This window comes from Mus caroli, unplaced genomic scaffold, assembly GCF_978045245.1.
Source record: "Mus caroli unplaced genomic scaffold, Mus_caroli_1 scaffold_1, whole genome shotgun sequence".
Lineage (NCBI taxonomy): Eukaryota > Metazoa > Chordata > Mammalia > Rodentia > Muridae > Mus > Mus caroli.
The window spans coordinates 50,111,679-50,126,727 of NW_028227256.1; the positions used below are offsets into that span (position 1 = coordinate 50,111,679).

The following is a 15,049-nucleotide window of genomic DNA, read 5'->3' on the forward strand; positions in this document are numbered from 1 at the left end:
AGTCACTTCCAAGCCAAAGCCTGGAAAGGAATCAGATGCAGAAACCCAGGAATTAGGTCATGATCTTGCCAGGCTACAGATACAGCCATTCAAACCACTCAGCCTTCTCCAGGTTACTCCACTTTGTGTGCATTTCCAGTTTTCTACGTTTCAGTTACTTGCATTGAAGGTCGAGGGTTAATCTTAAGCTTTTAGCTCTCACAACTAAGAAAGTACCTGCCATAGAGGAACAGTCTGGATGAATGTGTGATAAAGTCCAGGTAGGCCTACAGGAGTGGGTATTTGTAGTCCCAGTTACTGTGGAGGCTTACAAAAGGAAGTCCGGGAGTTCTGGACAACATTGCAAGAACCTGAATCATAGATTTTAATAATATTTCATACACATGTACATGCATCTAAGTGGAACACGTAAGGTATAAGTATTGTAAAATTCTTCCTATTAAATTCACCTGACGGTTAAAAATGAGTTTGTCTTCTGGCATTTAACCAAACAGGTTCCAGACTCAAGGTTGCCCTGGCCCATTCTAGTGTTAGTCAGAGGCACTTAACTCTTGTGACTAAATTCATTCAAATTTAGCAGCCCAATTATCTGTAAATGAGGCCACCGAAGCACAGTATCTCCTGGATGTGCTCCTGACCTGGCTGGCACAAAATTGTTACTTTATTGTCACAGGTTGAAAAAAAAGTCTCATTTTTTTAAAGTAAGTTCAATATTGTAATTATGAATTTACTAGCACCTTCTCCTAGAGTTTAGTATAAGTCTGTGATAAGATTTACCTGGTGCTGGTGCTGGTGCTGGTGCTGGTGGTGGTGGTGGTTTTTTAACTCATCAAAGCAAAGATCCAAGCCCTTCCCAGCCTTGCATTGTAAAGCCTTTGCTTGCTACAGTTTTAAAGTTTAGGTAGAGAGGAAAGATTTGGAATGCATCCATTTGATTGTACTAACAAGTACATGCTATACAGAAAGTTGACAGCTGACCTAGTAATCTGGGGCTATAGAATGCCACGGGTGCTTCACTTGGGATGATAAATGGAGCAGTTGTTTAAACGGTACAACCAAATACACTTCACTGAGAATCAAGTGCTGTTTTTGCGGGTGTTCTGACTTCTGATGAAAATCCTTTCCCCATGAAAATGGAAGGTTTCTCAGGCCACTACCTTTTAAGTCTGGTGACAGCTTTCCTAAAATAGAATGACAGTAAATCCTACCCTTTTTCTCTTGGTGGCAGCAAAGTTCTAACGGAGGGCAGAACCCTTTCCTTAAATGCGGCATAGTGTGGGCACAGTGAGATCTACTGAATCTGGATACCTTTTCATGAGTGGCTATTAGCGTGATTTAGTAAAAGTCCTGGTATTCACAAACCTGGCAGGAACGCCTGGGGCTATAAGAAGCCTTTAAGCATTTCTTTACTGAGACAAGAGAAGGGCCGCCGACCCAAGGACGGCGACGTCACTTCCGGGCGCCTGAGTAGTGCAGGCGCCCGCAGTTTCTCAAGAAGGGGAATGGAGACTGCTCGCGCACGCGTCTTTCCTGTCCCAAGCTTTTGCTCACCACCAACAAAGACTCCGTTGCTTTCCAGCAACAGATTCCAGCTGTGTTGTCCAAAACTAATTCTTCTGGAGAGGCTGTGGGAGCTCACGACTGAAATCTGCGCGTAGTTTACTCTCAGCCCAGTCACTGCAGGTCTGCTTTCCCAGTTGACGCGTTCACTGTATTCCTAACCCCAGTTTTGCTCATTCCACACGTCTTGCAGTGTGGGAATACTAGAGTGTTTATGTTTAGTGATGGATTGCTACCTTTTGGGGAGGAGTTGATGTGGGGAGAAGGGTTTAGGAAGAGGTTTGGGTGGTGAACCTATTACAAAAAGTGGAGATGTGAATCCGAAGATTGGATAAGTGTTTACAGTTGTCTTTGCTGAGATGCTGGGGTTTTTTGCTTGGTTTTTTTACAGTGAACTTTATGAGAGGGCTTGCTTCCAAAATACAAAATTAAATTCTGATTCGTGAGCATATATTTTAATAAACTGTCCAAATGCAGTACACTCTTATTATCTGGGGGAGGGGAGGTCAATAAATGGGAGGCCTTTATTTTTAATTTGATCTATTTGCCTTTAATTTTTAACATCATTCTAAGTAGGACTGTCCACTTAACTATTATACTATAACATTAACTGTTGTATAAAGTGCGGTGTTGAGCATGGTTTACCCAAAATGCCTGGACCAGAAGTGTTCCAAATTTCAAAAAAAAAATTTTTTTTTTTAATTTTGAGATGTGCCATATTCGTGACCAATCTGAGGATGAAATCCAGGTATAGATGTGAAATTCGTGTTTCATTTGCATACTGTAAACACAGCTAAGGCAATTTTATACAATAATGTTTTTAGTACTTTTTGTGTCTCCACTAACAACTCAGGTGGTAGAGCGCTTTAGAGTCTGACTTTGGGGGTGCTCAACTTGATACATTAATCATTTTATATGCTTCTCATTTTTCTCTTGCAAAATTTGGTTTATTTATATCTAGTGATTTCTAGGACCTCTAAACGATTTTGATGTTTTTACAAATGTTCTTAAAATTTTGTAAGTCTGCCTACTTAAAAAATAAGATAATATTCATTATTTTGTTTAAATAAATGAATACTTTGCAAATGACATAATATTTCTGTAATTCTTTTCTAGGAAGTATTTGTAGAGTAACAAATATGCTAATGTTAAGAAAGACAGCAGGAGCTATTCCCAAGCCCCCAAAGAGTAAAGTTTATGGATTTTTAAGAAGATTTACTGTTCATCCCAGAACTCTCTCTTGTCATAAACTGGTCCTGGGAATTGAAACCAGCTGTGATGACACAGGAGCTGCTGTGGTGGATGAAACTGGGAATGTGCTGGGGGAAGCGCTGCACTCCCAAACTCAGGTTCATCTGAAGTAAGTAGCAAAGATTTGGGTCATTTCCCGCCTTTTTAAAGAAGAATGTCACCACTCTTCCATTTATCATGTATAAAAGTCAAAATGTAATAGTTAAATTATTTTCTATTGTGTAAGACCACTAAGTACCACAATAAATAACTATGCCTTATGGTACACACCTTTAATACCAGCACTGCAGAGGTAGGCAGATGTTCCAGGCCAGCCAGTGCCACTCAGTGAGACTTGTCTCAAAAAAGAAAACAACAGACAAACCAAAACCTGCTGTAGAAATATCTCATACCTTGTCTTGGCTTTTAAGGCTTCCCCAGTTCACAGTAGGGTCTCAACATTTGCCAATCCTTATAACAGAAGGAAGCAATAACCATTCCCAGAACTAATAAATTTTCTGATGTTTTTCTCAATGATGCCTTTTCCCCCTGTATATATGTTTTGTGGTTTCAACAGCAGTCCCAGGAAAGCATCATCTGATAGTTTAAAAAAAAAAAAAAACTATTCACATGTACACATATAATTCACATAGTACTTAAGACATTGTTGTATTAAGCTTGGGTTTATAAAACCAGCTGTTTGCAAATGACCAGAGGACTGGTAACTTAAACAATTGGACTGGATATAAAGTGTAAAATATACTTAGCTTTAACCAATTGTCACTCAAGAATGTAAAATTTAAAATGATTAGAGTATCATAATTTTCAAAAGAAAGTGGAAATCCACATTTTAAACATAATCTCTAGTTTGTGTTTTTAGATTACTCCAAAATCAGGTGGGAGTTTCACCTGTCGTCTCTACTTGCTTGCCTCAGGCTGATGTGTAGTTTCATAATCTGTCACACTGAGACCATGCATTTTTTTCAGCTTTCTTGACTATAAAATCCAGATAATCATAATGCCAATGTAGTAAATGTAAATAAATGTGAATTATTTTAGCACACTTCTGTAGTTTTTGACAAATTTAAGTGGTTCAATACAATGTAGCCATTACTAATAGCAGTTCTGTTCCTGTCAACACAGTGAGGAGATCATTGCAGGGTAGTGTAGGAAGTGTAATAGTAAGGCACTGGTTGCTAGCATGTCCCGTCTTTCAGACCACTTTTTCCTTGCCACTTCCTATCCAAGTCAGCCATCCAGCTGTTGTAAATATAACCCTCAAGTCCTGCTTGACACAGTTCTCTCCTTCCTCATCAACTTAGTTCAATCCTCCCTTGCCCCTTGCCTAGACTCTAACCTCAAATTTAAACAATTCCCTAATCATCTGCATTCTTTATACAAATTAAAACATGATTATAAAATGTGTTCTCATTAGTTATTGGAGAATAAGGCCACCGCTTTACTCATTATTTGTCTTTATTGTTTAGCATAATTTTTATTGAAAAAACACCAAAGAAGGCATGAAATGGCTATAAGAAGGAAGAAATGAATGGGAGGAAAGGACTTGAACTCAAACATTCAAACTCCCAAATTCCAATCAAATATTTCGATATGGGGAAAAAACCAGTCAGCATATTGCTTTCTAGTGTTTTCTGACATCACAATCTGTGATGGTCTCCAAGAATCAAAAGACACAGCTAGAAAAGTAAAGAGACTTTGAATTTGGTGGTGGCAGTAAAAGTGTTACTAAACTAAACATTAAGTGTGGAGACTAAGGTAAAATTGAATGTTAAGGGCAAGTGAAATAGCTCGTTAGTAAAGGTCCCTCCTGACCAGAGTTCAGCCCCTGGAACTTCACATGGTAGAAGGAGGACACTGACTCTGCAGGTTGTTCTCTTACCACCTCTACATTCACCAGCCCTCCCCTAAATAAATAAAAATGTAATCTAAAAAGTGTAAATTGCGTACTAGATTTTTTTAAATGAGCCTTGAAACTCAAATGACTCTGAGACAAATAAGTATATAAAGTAGTAACTAAGTGTTTATTGAATGTTGTCAGCATTTTCATATCTGTATAGAAATTATCCACCTAGTCTTAAAGTGGCAGATATTTTGCAGTGATGTGTTCAGACCAGAGGTAAATCTTACAGACCCTGTGACAGACGGTAAACCAGTTATATGCTACTGTATCTGTTGCTGGCCAAGTTCCACCTGTTGTCTTTCCCATGCTCGAGACTGAATGCAAGGCCCTGAGTATGTTAGACAAGCCCTTTACCACTGAGCTGTATTCCCAACCCTCCCTGCTAATTCTTAGCATTTGTGTGATCAACCGCTGTCCCACATAGACCCAAAATCCCAACTGCTAACTCTGAGCACTAAATTCCCAAACTTTATTTTAGGATTGTAAGCTATCTCCTGTCCTGGTGTGACCTCAAGTGTACTGTGTTTAAAAATAAACTCATCTTCACAAAACTGTCTTCATATTTCTCACTGTTTTATTTTCTTCTTCTCCCAGTCATCCCTACCAAATATGAGTTATCTTTGATGCCTGGACTCCTCATATTCTCTTGTCGAGTTTAACATATAGTTACTTTTGACAAATTACTCTTGCAGTAATTTCTGAAATTCTCACCTCAAAAGTGTTGGTTTGAGCTAAATGGATTAGCCTGTCCTTCCTTTGTTTATGACCCATTTGAAATGCTTTATAATGCTATTCTGGTGACGTCATTCATCAGAAGTAAACTCAGGGGTTTTGAACACAGCATGAAAAGTCTGCAACAATATTGAACTCTTATTGGACTTACATTATAAAGCACACAATGTGCTTTCTACAGTGATTCACTTGGGAGAATGCCTTCAGATGTAACATTTTCTTTCCTAGTTTTTTTAAAGACTGTCTTTTTGTTTCAGAACAGGTGGGATTGTTCCTCCAGTAGCTCAACAGCTTCACAGAGAAAATATTCAACGAGTAGTAGAAGAAACTCTCTCTGCCAGTAGAGTCACCCCAAGCGATCTCTCAGCAATCGCAGCTACCATCAAACCAGGACTGGCCCTGAGCTTGGGAGTTGGCTTATCCTTTAGCTTACAGCTAGTAAATCGGTTTAAAAAGCCATTCATCCCGATTCATCACATGGAGGCTCACGCACTGACTATTAGGCTCACCAATAAAGTAGAATTTCCTTTTTTAGTTCTTTTGATTTCTGGCGGTCACTGCCTGTTGGCGTTAGTCCAAGGTGTTTCCGATTTCCTCCTCCTTGGGAAGTCTTTGGACATAGCGCCAGGCGACATGCTTGACAAGGTACGCTTCCTGGGATCTTCTCCTTTCCTTCCGGTGCTGCTGCCAGTCTGCAGACTACTCACCCAGGCAATTCAGAACATTACCTAAGTAGACTTAAAAAACTATTTTTAAAAATTACTACCAAAGGCTTGGTGGGGGTAGCAGTGTAGACTACAAATTCAAGGCCCAACCTTGGCCTTTAAATGAGTGTGATGCAAACCTGGGCCATGCAGCAATGTCTTGTCTTAAAAATTAAGAGTTGTGGCAAAGCTTAGTGGGGCACATCTTGAATGATAGCTCCTGGGAGACAAGAGGCATGTGGAGCTCTGAGTTTGAAGCCACCCAGGTCTACATAGTGAGCTCTAGGACAGCCAGGGCAACAGAGAGCAAAACAAAACAAAACACAAAACGCTAAGAATTGTAATAACTTTAAATCTTTTTCTTTTAGATAGGTTTCATTCTGTAACCCATGCTAGACTCAAAACTCACAGTGATCCTCCTGCTTCAGCCTCCCATGTGCTGGCATGATAGATGTGAGTCACCACTATGTCCATCTCAATTTTGTAATTTTTAGCCATTTAATGAAATAAGAATTTTACATTTATATGTAAAAGCTCAAAGAGTTTCCAGGTGTTGGTATATATTTAGTCAAATACTTCTTGTGAAAGTGTTTGGGAAACTAGCATGCTGCAAAAATATAAAGGTGTGCCAGGCATGGTGGCACACGCTTTTAATCCCTGCACTCATGAGGCAGAGGCAGGTGGATTTCTGAGTTCGAGGCCAGCCTGGTCTACAAAGTGAGTTCCAGGACAGCCAGCGCTATACAGAGAAACCCTATCACGAAAAACCTAAATAAATAACATAACATAACCTAAAGGTATTCAGAGATAGGGACGAGGGATGGCAGTCCATGCCTTTAATCTCAGCACTTGGGAAGCAGAGGCAGGTGGATTGCTGAGTTCAAGGCCTGCTTGGTCTGCATAGTAAGGTTAAGGTCAACTGCATAATTGCTTAACATCACAACAGTTTTCTTTTAGTAATATGGAACCTACTACCATAAATAAAATGATAGAGGGAAAAAATAGGTAATTTACTTGTTTGCTCATTTGTTTATTTGGTTTTTGGAAGTAAGTTTCTCCGTTTAGTCTTGGCTGTCCTGTATCTTGCTCTGCAGACCAGGCTGCCCTTTGCCCACCCAGACAGATTCTTATTTTCAAAGTTCAGCATTAAATAACCATCTCCACTTTAATTTTCCAGTCCCTGTACAAGAGAGTCTAGGGAAGCAGTACTTGGACCCTGCTGGTCAGTTTATTGCAGAGAGGAGTTGCATGGTTCCTGAAATGAGCAGATGCTCTGGATTCATTCAGGATTTTAGAAGGAATTTTTTTATTCATTATCTTTATATCTTACAGTTTTAAAATGTGTAGCCTATGGCTCATATGTTATGTCCTTATTTTCTTAATGTTACTTATTACGTGTATTGGCTTGCATATTTTGAACCATCCCTATATCTCTTCTGGTTTGAAACTGACTTGGTCAATAGTGGGTTATCTTTTTCTTAATAATTTGCAGTCAAAATATATTTTATGAAAAAAACTTTAAATGCTTGTTTTTAATAGGTGGCAAGAAGACTTTCTTTAATCAAACATCCAGAATGTTCTACAATGAGTGGTGGAAAAGCTATAGAACATTTGGCCAAAGAAGGAAATCGATTCCATTTTACTATCAATCCACCTATGCAGAATGCTAAGAATTGCGATTTTTCTTTTACGGGACTTCAACATGTTACTGATAAGCTAATAACACACAAGGAAAAAGAAGAAGGCATTGAGAAGGGGCAAATCCTGTCATCAGCTGCAGACATTGCCGCTGCGGTACAGCATGCAACAGCGTGCCACCTTGCGAAAAGAACACATCGTGCTATTCTGTTTTGCAAGCAGAAAAATTTGCTATCTCCAGCTAACGCAGTACTAGTAAGCTTTGTCCTCTCCCCTGGTAGTAATAGTATACTTTCCAGTCTGTTTTTTACCCCCAAGAATCTAGTTGACTTCATATTTAGAATGAATTGGTCCTTGTGTCTCATACAGACAGCATGGAACAATACAGAATAAAAACAATGTATAATCACTGTGAATATAAACATAACATCTTTATGGGGCATATCTACAGCCTGTACTAAAAAAATCCCAGGCTACATTTCTCTCTGAATTTTATTGTACTTTCTGTATAAAAAGAAACCACAATAACCATTGTGGTTACTATTTTTATTAAGGTAGGCTACCATCTCCCATCTTTTAATTAAATCTCTTTAAATGTGCTTACAAGTCTTGATATCCTTCCTACATAATAGGTCTTAAATCTTACTTTGAAAATTATAAACTAATGAAATGTATAAATTTGGGAATTTGAAAATGGAATATTAAAAATGAGTGTTAAAGATAATGGTTTCTTAAGAGCTGAGTAGCTCAATGACTAACAATAAAGCACAAAATGCAGTCTAAAATATTGGTATATTATGATTGCAAATGTTGCAGGGACACTTTCTAATAATAAAAAATACCTTTAAATGCTAGCAATGAATACATGCTGGCATTGAAACTGTGATTACTATCTGCAAATTTCTATTATGCAAATATATCCCTTATTACATTAACCCCAAATGTCATAGTTTCTTGTTGGGTGAAGCTGGTTTTGTTCCCTGAGTTTAGATAACAGCTTGGTTTATATCTCTATGTGACAGCTGTTAATACTCATTGTCCCACTATTTTCAGGTTGTATCTGGAGGTGTTGCAAGTAACTTGTACATCCGAAAAGCATTGGAAATTGTCGCAAATGCAACACAGTGCACGTTGTTGTGTCCCCCTCCAAGACTGTGCACTGACAATGGCATCATGATTGCATGGTAAACCACAGGATATATGGGATTTAGTTGTTATCCTAAAAATAGTCATTAGCAGCTCCTAAATTTCCTTTCCTTAAACCTTATGTTGAGCCGGGCATGGTGGCGCACGCCTTTAATTCCAGCAGAGGCAGAGGCAGGCAGATTTCTGAGTTCGAGGACAGCCTGGTCTACAAAGTGAGTTCCAGGACAGCCAGAACTATACAGAGAAACCCTGTGTCAAAAAAACAAACAAACAAGCAAACAAACAAAAAACCTTATGTTGTTTCAATGATTTTTATCATTTAGGAATGGAATTGAACGATTACGTGCTGGCTTGGGCATTTTACATGATGTAGAAGACATCCGATATGAGCCAAAGTATGTAGTATCACATTTATACAAACTATAAAAGAGATAGATGAGTATTTTTTATATGTATGAAGTTTTTGTTGACGTTCTGGTGGTACTTTAAGGAAGATTATTGGGTTTCATGAACGTAGTTGAGAAATAATTGATAAATATTCCTGCTACAGATCCAAATTATAAAAATGTTAACAAGCTATATGAGTTATGGCTTATCTCTGCAGGTCATAAATAAAGATGATATATTGTTTTATTTCTTATCAGAAAAGAACACATTTCAGGGCTGGAGAGATGGCTTAGTAGTTAAGAGTTCTTCCTGCTCTTACTGTAAGATTCTGTTTCCAGTACCCGCACAGTGGCTCACGGCTACACTTAACTCCAGTTCTAGGGGATCAGCATCCTGACCTCCACGGCCACGTACAGATAGTGTTCGTGCATACAGTCAAGTCTACACACATACACAAAGAAAAGAAACCATCTCCATGAGCAGTACTTTTGTAATTCTTGACATATCTATGGACAGTAGGTGTATTAGCAGACTTAAGGGAGCCATGAAGATAACATCCAGATAAGAGACGGGGTTACAGACCTGATCCTACAGGATAGATGAGAATAAGCCAGAAGGCAGCTGTTCACTCTAAGCCTTATTTCCTCTCAAACCATAGTTCCAAGAGCAAAGTTTCTTAATTTGGTATCAAATTCTGTCCAATTTTGTCTGGGAATAATATAGGACAATTATGTTTCATAACTTGACATGGTTATATTTGAACATTGTTCTTTCTGTTATTTTGAACTTGTCAGCACCAGAGAGTTGTGCTGCAGGAGCATTGTTAATGTGGATTGTGGATAACTAGAGTTTAGGGCAGTATCTCAAGGAATCACTTAACATGGCAGCTTAACCTCAGATAATACTGCCTGGTCCAGTTGTCCCCCTTGTGGCCGTGTCAAGGCTCTGTCCAGCTGTGGTCAGCTTAAAGTCTTACCTTGAGCAATATCATAAAAAAGTGGAAATCTGCGATTTTGCTTTTCCTTACTGAGGAAGACTAGACAACATGAATGAGAGGTAAAAAGCTCTCCAGTCTAAAAGTGCAAGGGAAAGTTGAAACGGACAGACCAGCTTGTGAACTCTGAAAAGTAATGGAGACCAAGGGACCTCTGAAAATATAAACAAGCCAAGACTTGATATTTTCTGTTAAAATACTGTTACCATTTTGACCTTTATTGTCTATGACATCTTTTGTTGTTGTTTATATTTCATTTTAAGGATTTTTTTCCATTTGTATTTTTGTTGTTTGATAGTTTGTGAAATCCAAGGCTTTACATGTGCCTAAACTTACACTGTACCATTGAACTAACTACATGGGCCCAGCATTCATTTTGATTTAAGCTTACTAATTTACAGTACTTTTGAGCAGTATGACTTGCAAGTATACCTCAAAATTAAGGTTCCTTAAGAATGAGGCATTGTTCTGCATTGTTCAGGTTTGTGTATGGGGAAGAGTAACCACCTGGGCTGACTCTCCATTATTCCTAATGTTGTCCAAACTGCAAGCAGGTAATGTGTACAAGTCGGGATGGGTTGTAAAGCAAGTATAAAGTCATGTGTCCTCTGATTTTTATACAGATGTCCTCTTGGAGTAGACATATCCAGAGAAGTTGCAGAAGCTGCCATAAAAGTACCACGATTAAAAATGGCACTTTGATTTGTGATTTTAAAGGTCTCTACAGGTAATATTTTAAACAATAAAGTTAAGTTTTAAGGTATTGGCATCAAATTATGTTAAATATGTTCATTAGGCATCAAATCGTTATATTTGTGTGTGTATATACATAGTCCTGTAGGGGCATGTGGGTGTGCATGTGCACCAGTGTATGTGTGTGCATGGTAGCAGGGAGTGGTTCACAATCCAAGCATCACATTCAGGATGCTGTCTAACCTCCTTTGAGTCCAGGCTTCTCGTTGTCTTGGAGCTTTGCCAATAACACTGGGAGAGACTGCACAGGGAGCCCCGGGAAGCTCAGGAATCCTCCATCTCCACTGCCCCATCACTGGGATTGTAAGGTTACACTGCCATGCCCCATGCCGCCAATGGCACGTAGTTTCTGGGGATTGAACTTGGGGTCATAGTTGTAAGGCAAGCCCTTTACCTACTGAGTTCTCTCTCTAAGCCCAAGGCCAAGACTCTTAAAAAAAAAAAAAAAAGGGTTCCTTTTCTTCCCACAGACAATAATTGCATGTTACAGTTTTGCAAAAGAATGAAAGAATGGCTTTTTCATAATTAAAAAACAAAAAAAGAACGATGAAACCAAAGGGCGACGGATTTACTAATGTTGGCAGATGAAGAAAGAAAATCCTCAGGGAAAATGTAGTAGTTATTTTCATTCCCGGCCTCTTATCATGGATTTGATATCGTTTCCCCATTTCTCAAATAAGAAGAATGGAAGCTAGCTTTTGACTACTACAATACACTGACTTCTTTAATGTATTTAATTATATTTACTAAGATGAAAATAAATGAGATAAGAAAGGTTTGTTTGGATAATTTTGTTTGAAACTTGGTACTGCAGACACTAAGTTTACCATTGATTATTTTTCTGAGTAAAGTAACTACATCCTGTTTGGGGCTCGAAGTACAGAGCTACTTGGGCGAGGGAGATGACTTGGTTGTTAAGAGTACTTCTTGTTCTTGTAGAGGACCCAGCACCCGCATGGCAGCTCACAACTATCCATAACTCCAGTTCCAGGGAATCCAACACCCTTTTCTGACCTCCACAGGCACCAGGCACACATGTGGAATACAAAAAGTAAATTTTAAAAAGAATGATCTTCATTTTCTTGCCACTAGAGGTTCATATTATGCCCTCTGCACTCAAATAATTTGTTAATTGTGTGCACTTTCTTATCTCTGGTAACAGGTTTTATTGAAAAGCCATAAAGTAAAGATAAAAATTTAGCATAGAACAAAGCCTTCTTCAGGTGACTCACTTTATAGCATGCTGACCTTCAACTCTCTGGATCCTTCTGCCTCAGCATTTCAACAGTAGAATTACAGCTATGTACCCATCATTCTTGATTAGAATGGGAACATTTCTAGTCTTAGTCCTGATTTAACCTAACTTTCTTCTCAGAGAGTTCCATAAGTAATTTTTTTGTTCAACTTTGTTATGATCTCCTATTTTCCTTTTTAAAATAGAGCATCTGGAAATAGCCTTTGTATTCTTGGTCATTAGATGGCTGTTGGATGACAGGATGAGGGTGATTTGTATTCTTGGTTGTTAGATGGCTGTTGAATGACAGGGTGAGGGTGAAGAAATAATAAGTAAATGCAACAACTAGCTCATGAACTCACACCTTACATTTGGATTTGCATTTCGTATGTGATTATGAATTAACAGATATTTTCCTATGGATACTACAATCAGTACACATAAATTATGGAAGAAAATTTACTGAAGTATATATTATGAATATATTCATTTGAGACAGAGTCTCACTCTGTGGCTCAGGCATGTCTAGCTCACACTGGATTGAGTCTTAGCAAACCTCTTGCATGAATCTCCCAGGTCCTTGGCTAAAGGTCCGGTTCCACTGATAAAGCTTGGGATGTTATCTTGAGGCTTTTCTTGTCTATAATCTTAAAAGGAAACAACAGAGTGATAAAAAATAATTTTTTAAGAGTTAAGAACATCCTCCACTTAAGGTTCTAGAAGCTATGCCAAAGGCAAGGCAGAACATTTGTAAGAGCCAGCAGGTATGGAAACAGTGGCCTCCAGATGCAACAGGACTGATGCACATATCTATAACCTCAGGGATGTGGCAGCACGTGTAGGGCCTGCACAGGTTCAAGCCAGATGGGGCCACAGTCCTGAGATATGAAAGTGAACATAAACTCCCATCTCTAACCAAGAAGCTGTCTTAACTGACATCCACTTGCAACAAACAATTTTTCTCCAGTGGAGTCTTACTGGATATATAAACCTCATATAAGGGTAGGTAGGCCTCATGCCCTTGTTTAGGCATTTTTTGGTTTTACTTGTCTTTTGCTTGTGTCCTGTGGTTTTTGGTGTGGTTGTATATTTTGTGTTCTTTCTTTCTTTTAAATTCTGGTTTGTTGAGGGATTTTATTTTATTTGTTTTCCAGATCAAAGCAAGGTTACTTCCTATAGATAACGGGACAACTCTAGTTTTCATATGTTTTAATGATACTCCCTGTGTACCTTAAGAGTAGTGATTTCAGATGCTACTATGAGTACTTAGACATTGTACATTTCGTGGTTTTACAGATGTTACACACATTTAAAATACTTATTATTTGACAGCTTAGGTGTTGTATTAAGTGTTAATATGTGGGCTTTTAACTAAGCATACCAACTCATAATGTTTCTAACTCTTGAAACATATTATGGATATATAGATACACACAAATATAATATGTATTATTCTACTCATGACAGTTGATAAATATAGGTATAAGTACAAGCATTCTATATATAAATTCTACTTTTTTTTCAGGCAATAACTGACATGCAATTCAATTCCATATGAAACTCTGGGAAGAAAACCTACTCAGTACAAACAACGTCCATTCGAACAACACAAATGCCATCCCCTGAAGATGCTGTGTATTTTACCACAATAAACAGTATGTTTTGGAAAAAAAAAAAGTCAAGAATCATTTCGTGTTTCAAATGTTTTTTGTTTTTTGTTTTTAATTATTGGCTTTCTACAGGGTCTGGGTTGGCGTTCTGTTCATCTTTCCCAAGTTTGTTCAAAAACACTATTCTTGGTCTTGATACATTTATGATATCTGATGAAACTCCAGATAGAAATAAAAAAATGTTGTGGGAAATACTGGCCTTGTGTGTTGTTCTGAAGAGCTCCTTGACGTTAGTCACTGGAGGTAATAAAGTCAGGGAATCTCTTGGTTGGATTTTAGGTCTTGCTTTCTGTCGGTGCTCTTTCCCTGGAAGTAAGAAGGCTGCACTTAAACATCTCTCAAATCAAGTGCCCTAAATATAGTCTGATTACTTATTTTCTTTGCCTAACTAAAACATGTACCAGCTTTCTACAGATACTCTTGAATAAACATTCATTTTCTCTCTCTCTTTTTTTTTTTAAGGAATTTCATGTATGTGTAGGAAAGAGGAGGGGGAGCACTGAGGCTAGACAAGGGTATCACATCCCCCAGAGCTGGAATTACAGGAAGCTGTGAGCTGTATATGGATGCTGCAAATTAAACTCGGGCCTTCTAAAAAAGATCAGTAGTTGTTCTTAAGCACTGGACCGTCCCCCAGTCCTGCATTCTTCTTACAGTTCCTGCTTTCTTACTGGTTATGTCATAGATGTTTATTCTAGGACAACATACACTGTCATTGGCCCTTTTCTAAGGCTAGCAGATTAATAAGCATGTGCATTACAATACGTAACCCATGTTTATTCCCTATTCAGTACCTAATAAGGTCCTGGAGAGGTGGCTTAGCCACTAAGAGCATACAGTGCTCCTGCAGAGAACTGATGGTCAGTACCCAGCACCCACATCAAGCAGGGCACAACTTCCTGGAACTTCATCTCTACTGGATTCTGGCCTCTGGCCTCTTGGGCATCTGCACTCAGACATATGTCTCCCCTCCCCCCATGAAATTCAAATGTGTTTTAAAAATTAAAATAGAAAGGAATGAATAATATTGTAAGATCTAAATTCTGATTTCCTCATACTACCCAACTTTCAACTACTGAG

At 38.4% G+C, this 15,049-nt stretch overlaps 1 protein-coding gene across 3 annotated transcripts in view; it reads left to right on the forward strand.

The window, feature by feature from the left end:
* Positions 1-13,976, forward strand: part of Osgepl1 (O-sialoglycoprotein endopeptidase like 1) — a 22,529-nt gene extending 8,553 nt beyond the window's left edge. Inside the window, exons 1-8 of one of the 3 annotated variants that reach the window (XM_021161384.3) lie at positions 1,438-1,683; positions 2,677-2,920; positions 5,701-6,088; positions 7,687-8,040; positions 8,839-8,969; positions 9,255-9,326; positions 10,936-11,039; positions 13,825-13,976. In XM_021161384.3, the coding sequence (XP_021017043.1) occupies positions 2,700-2,920; positions 5,701-6,088; positions 7,687-8,040; positions 8,839-8,969; positions 9,255-9,326; positions 10,936-11,014 (1,245 nt within the window). In that variant the 5' untranslated portion in view covers positions 1,438-1,683; positions 2,677-2,699 and the 3' untranslated portion in view covers positions 11,015-11,039; positions 13,825-13,976. Of the gene's footprint in view, positions 1-1,437; positions 1,684-2,676; positions 2,921-5,700; positions 6,089-7,686; positions 8,041-8,838; positions 8,970-9,254; positions 9,327-10,935; positions 11,040-13,824 lie in introns of those variants that run through there. The other 2 variants (XM_085837203.1, XM_085837205.1) reach the window with 2 other exon arrangements.
* The last annotated feature ends 1,073 nt before the right edge of the window (positions 13,977-15,049 follow it).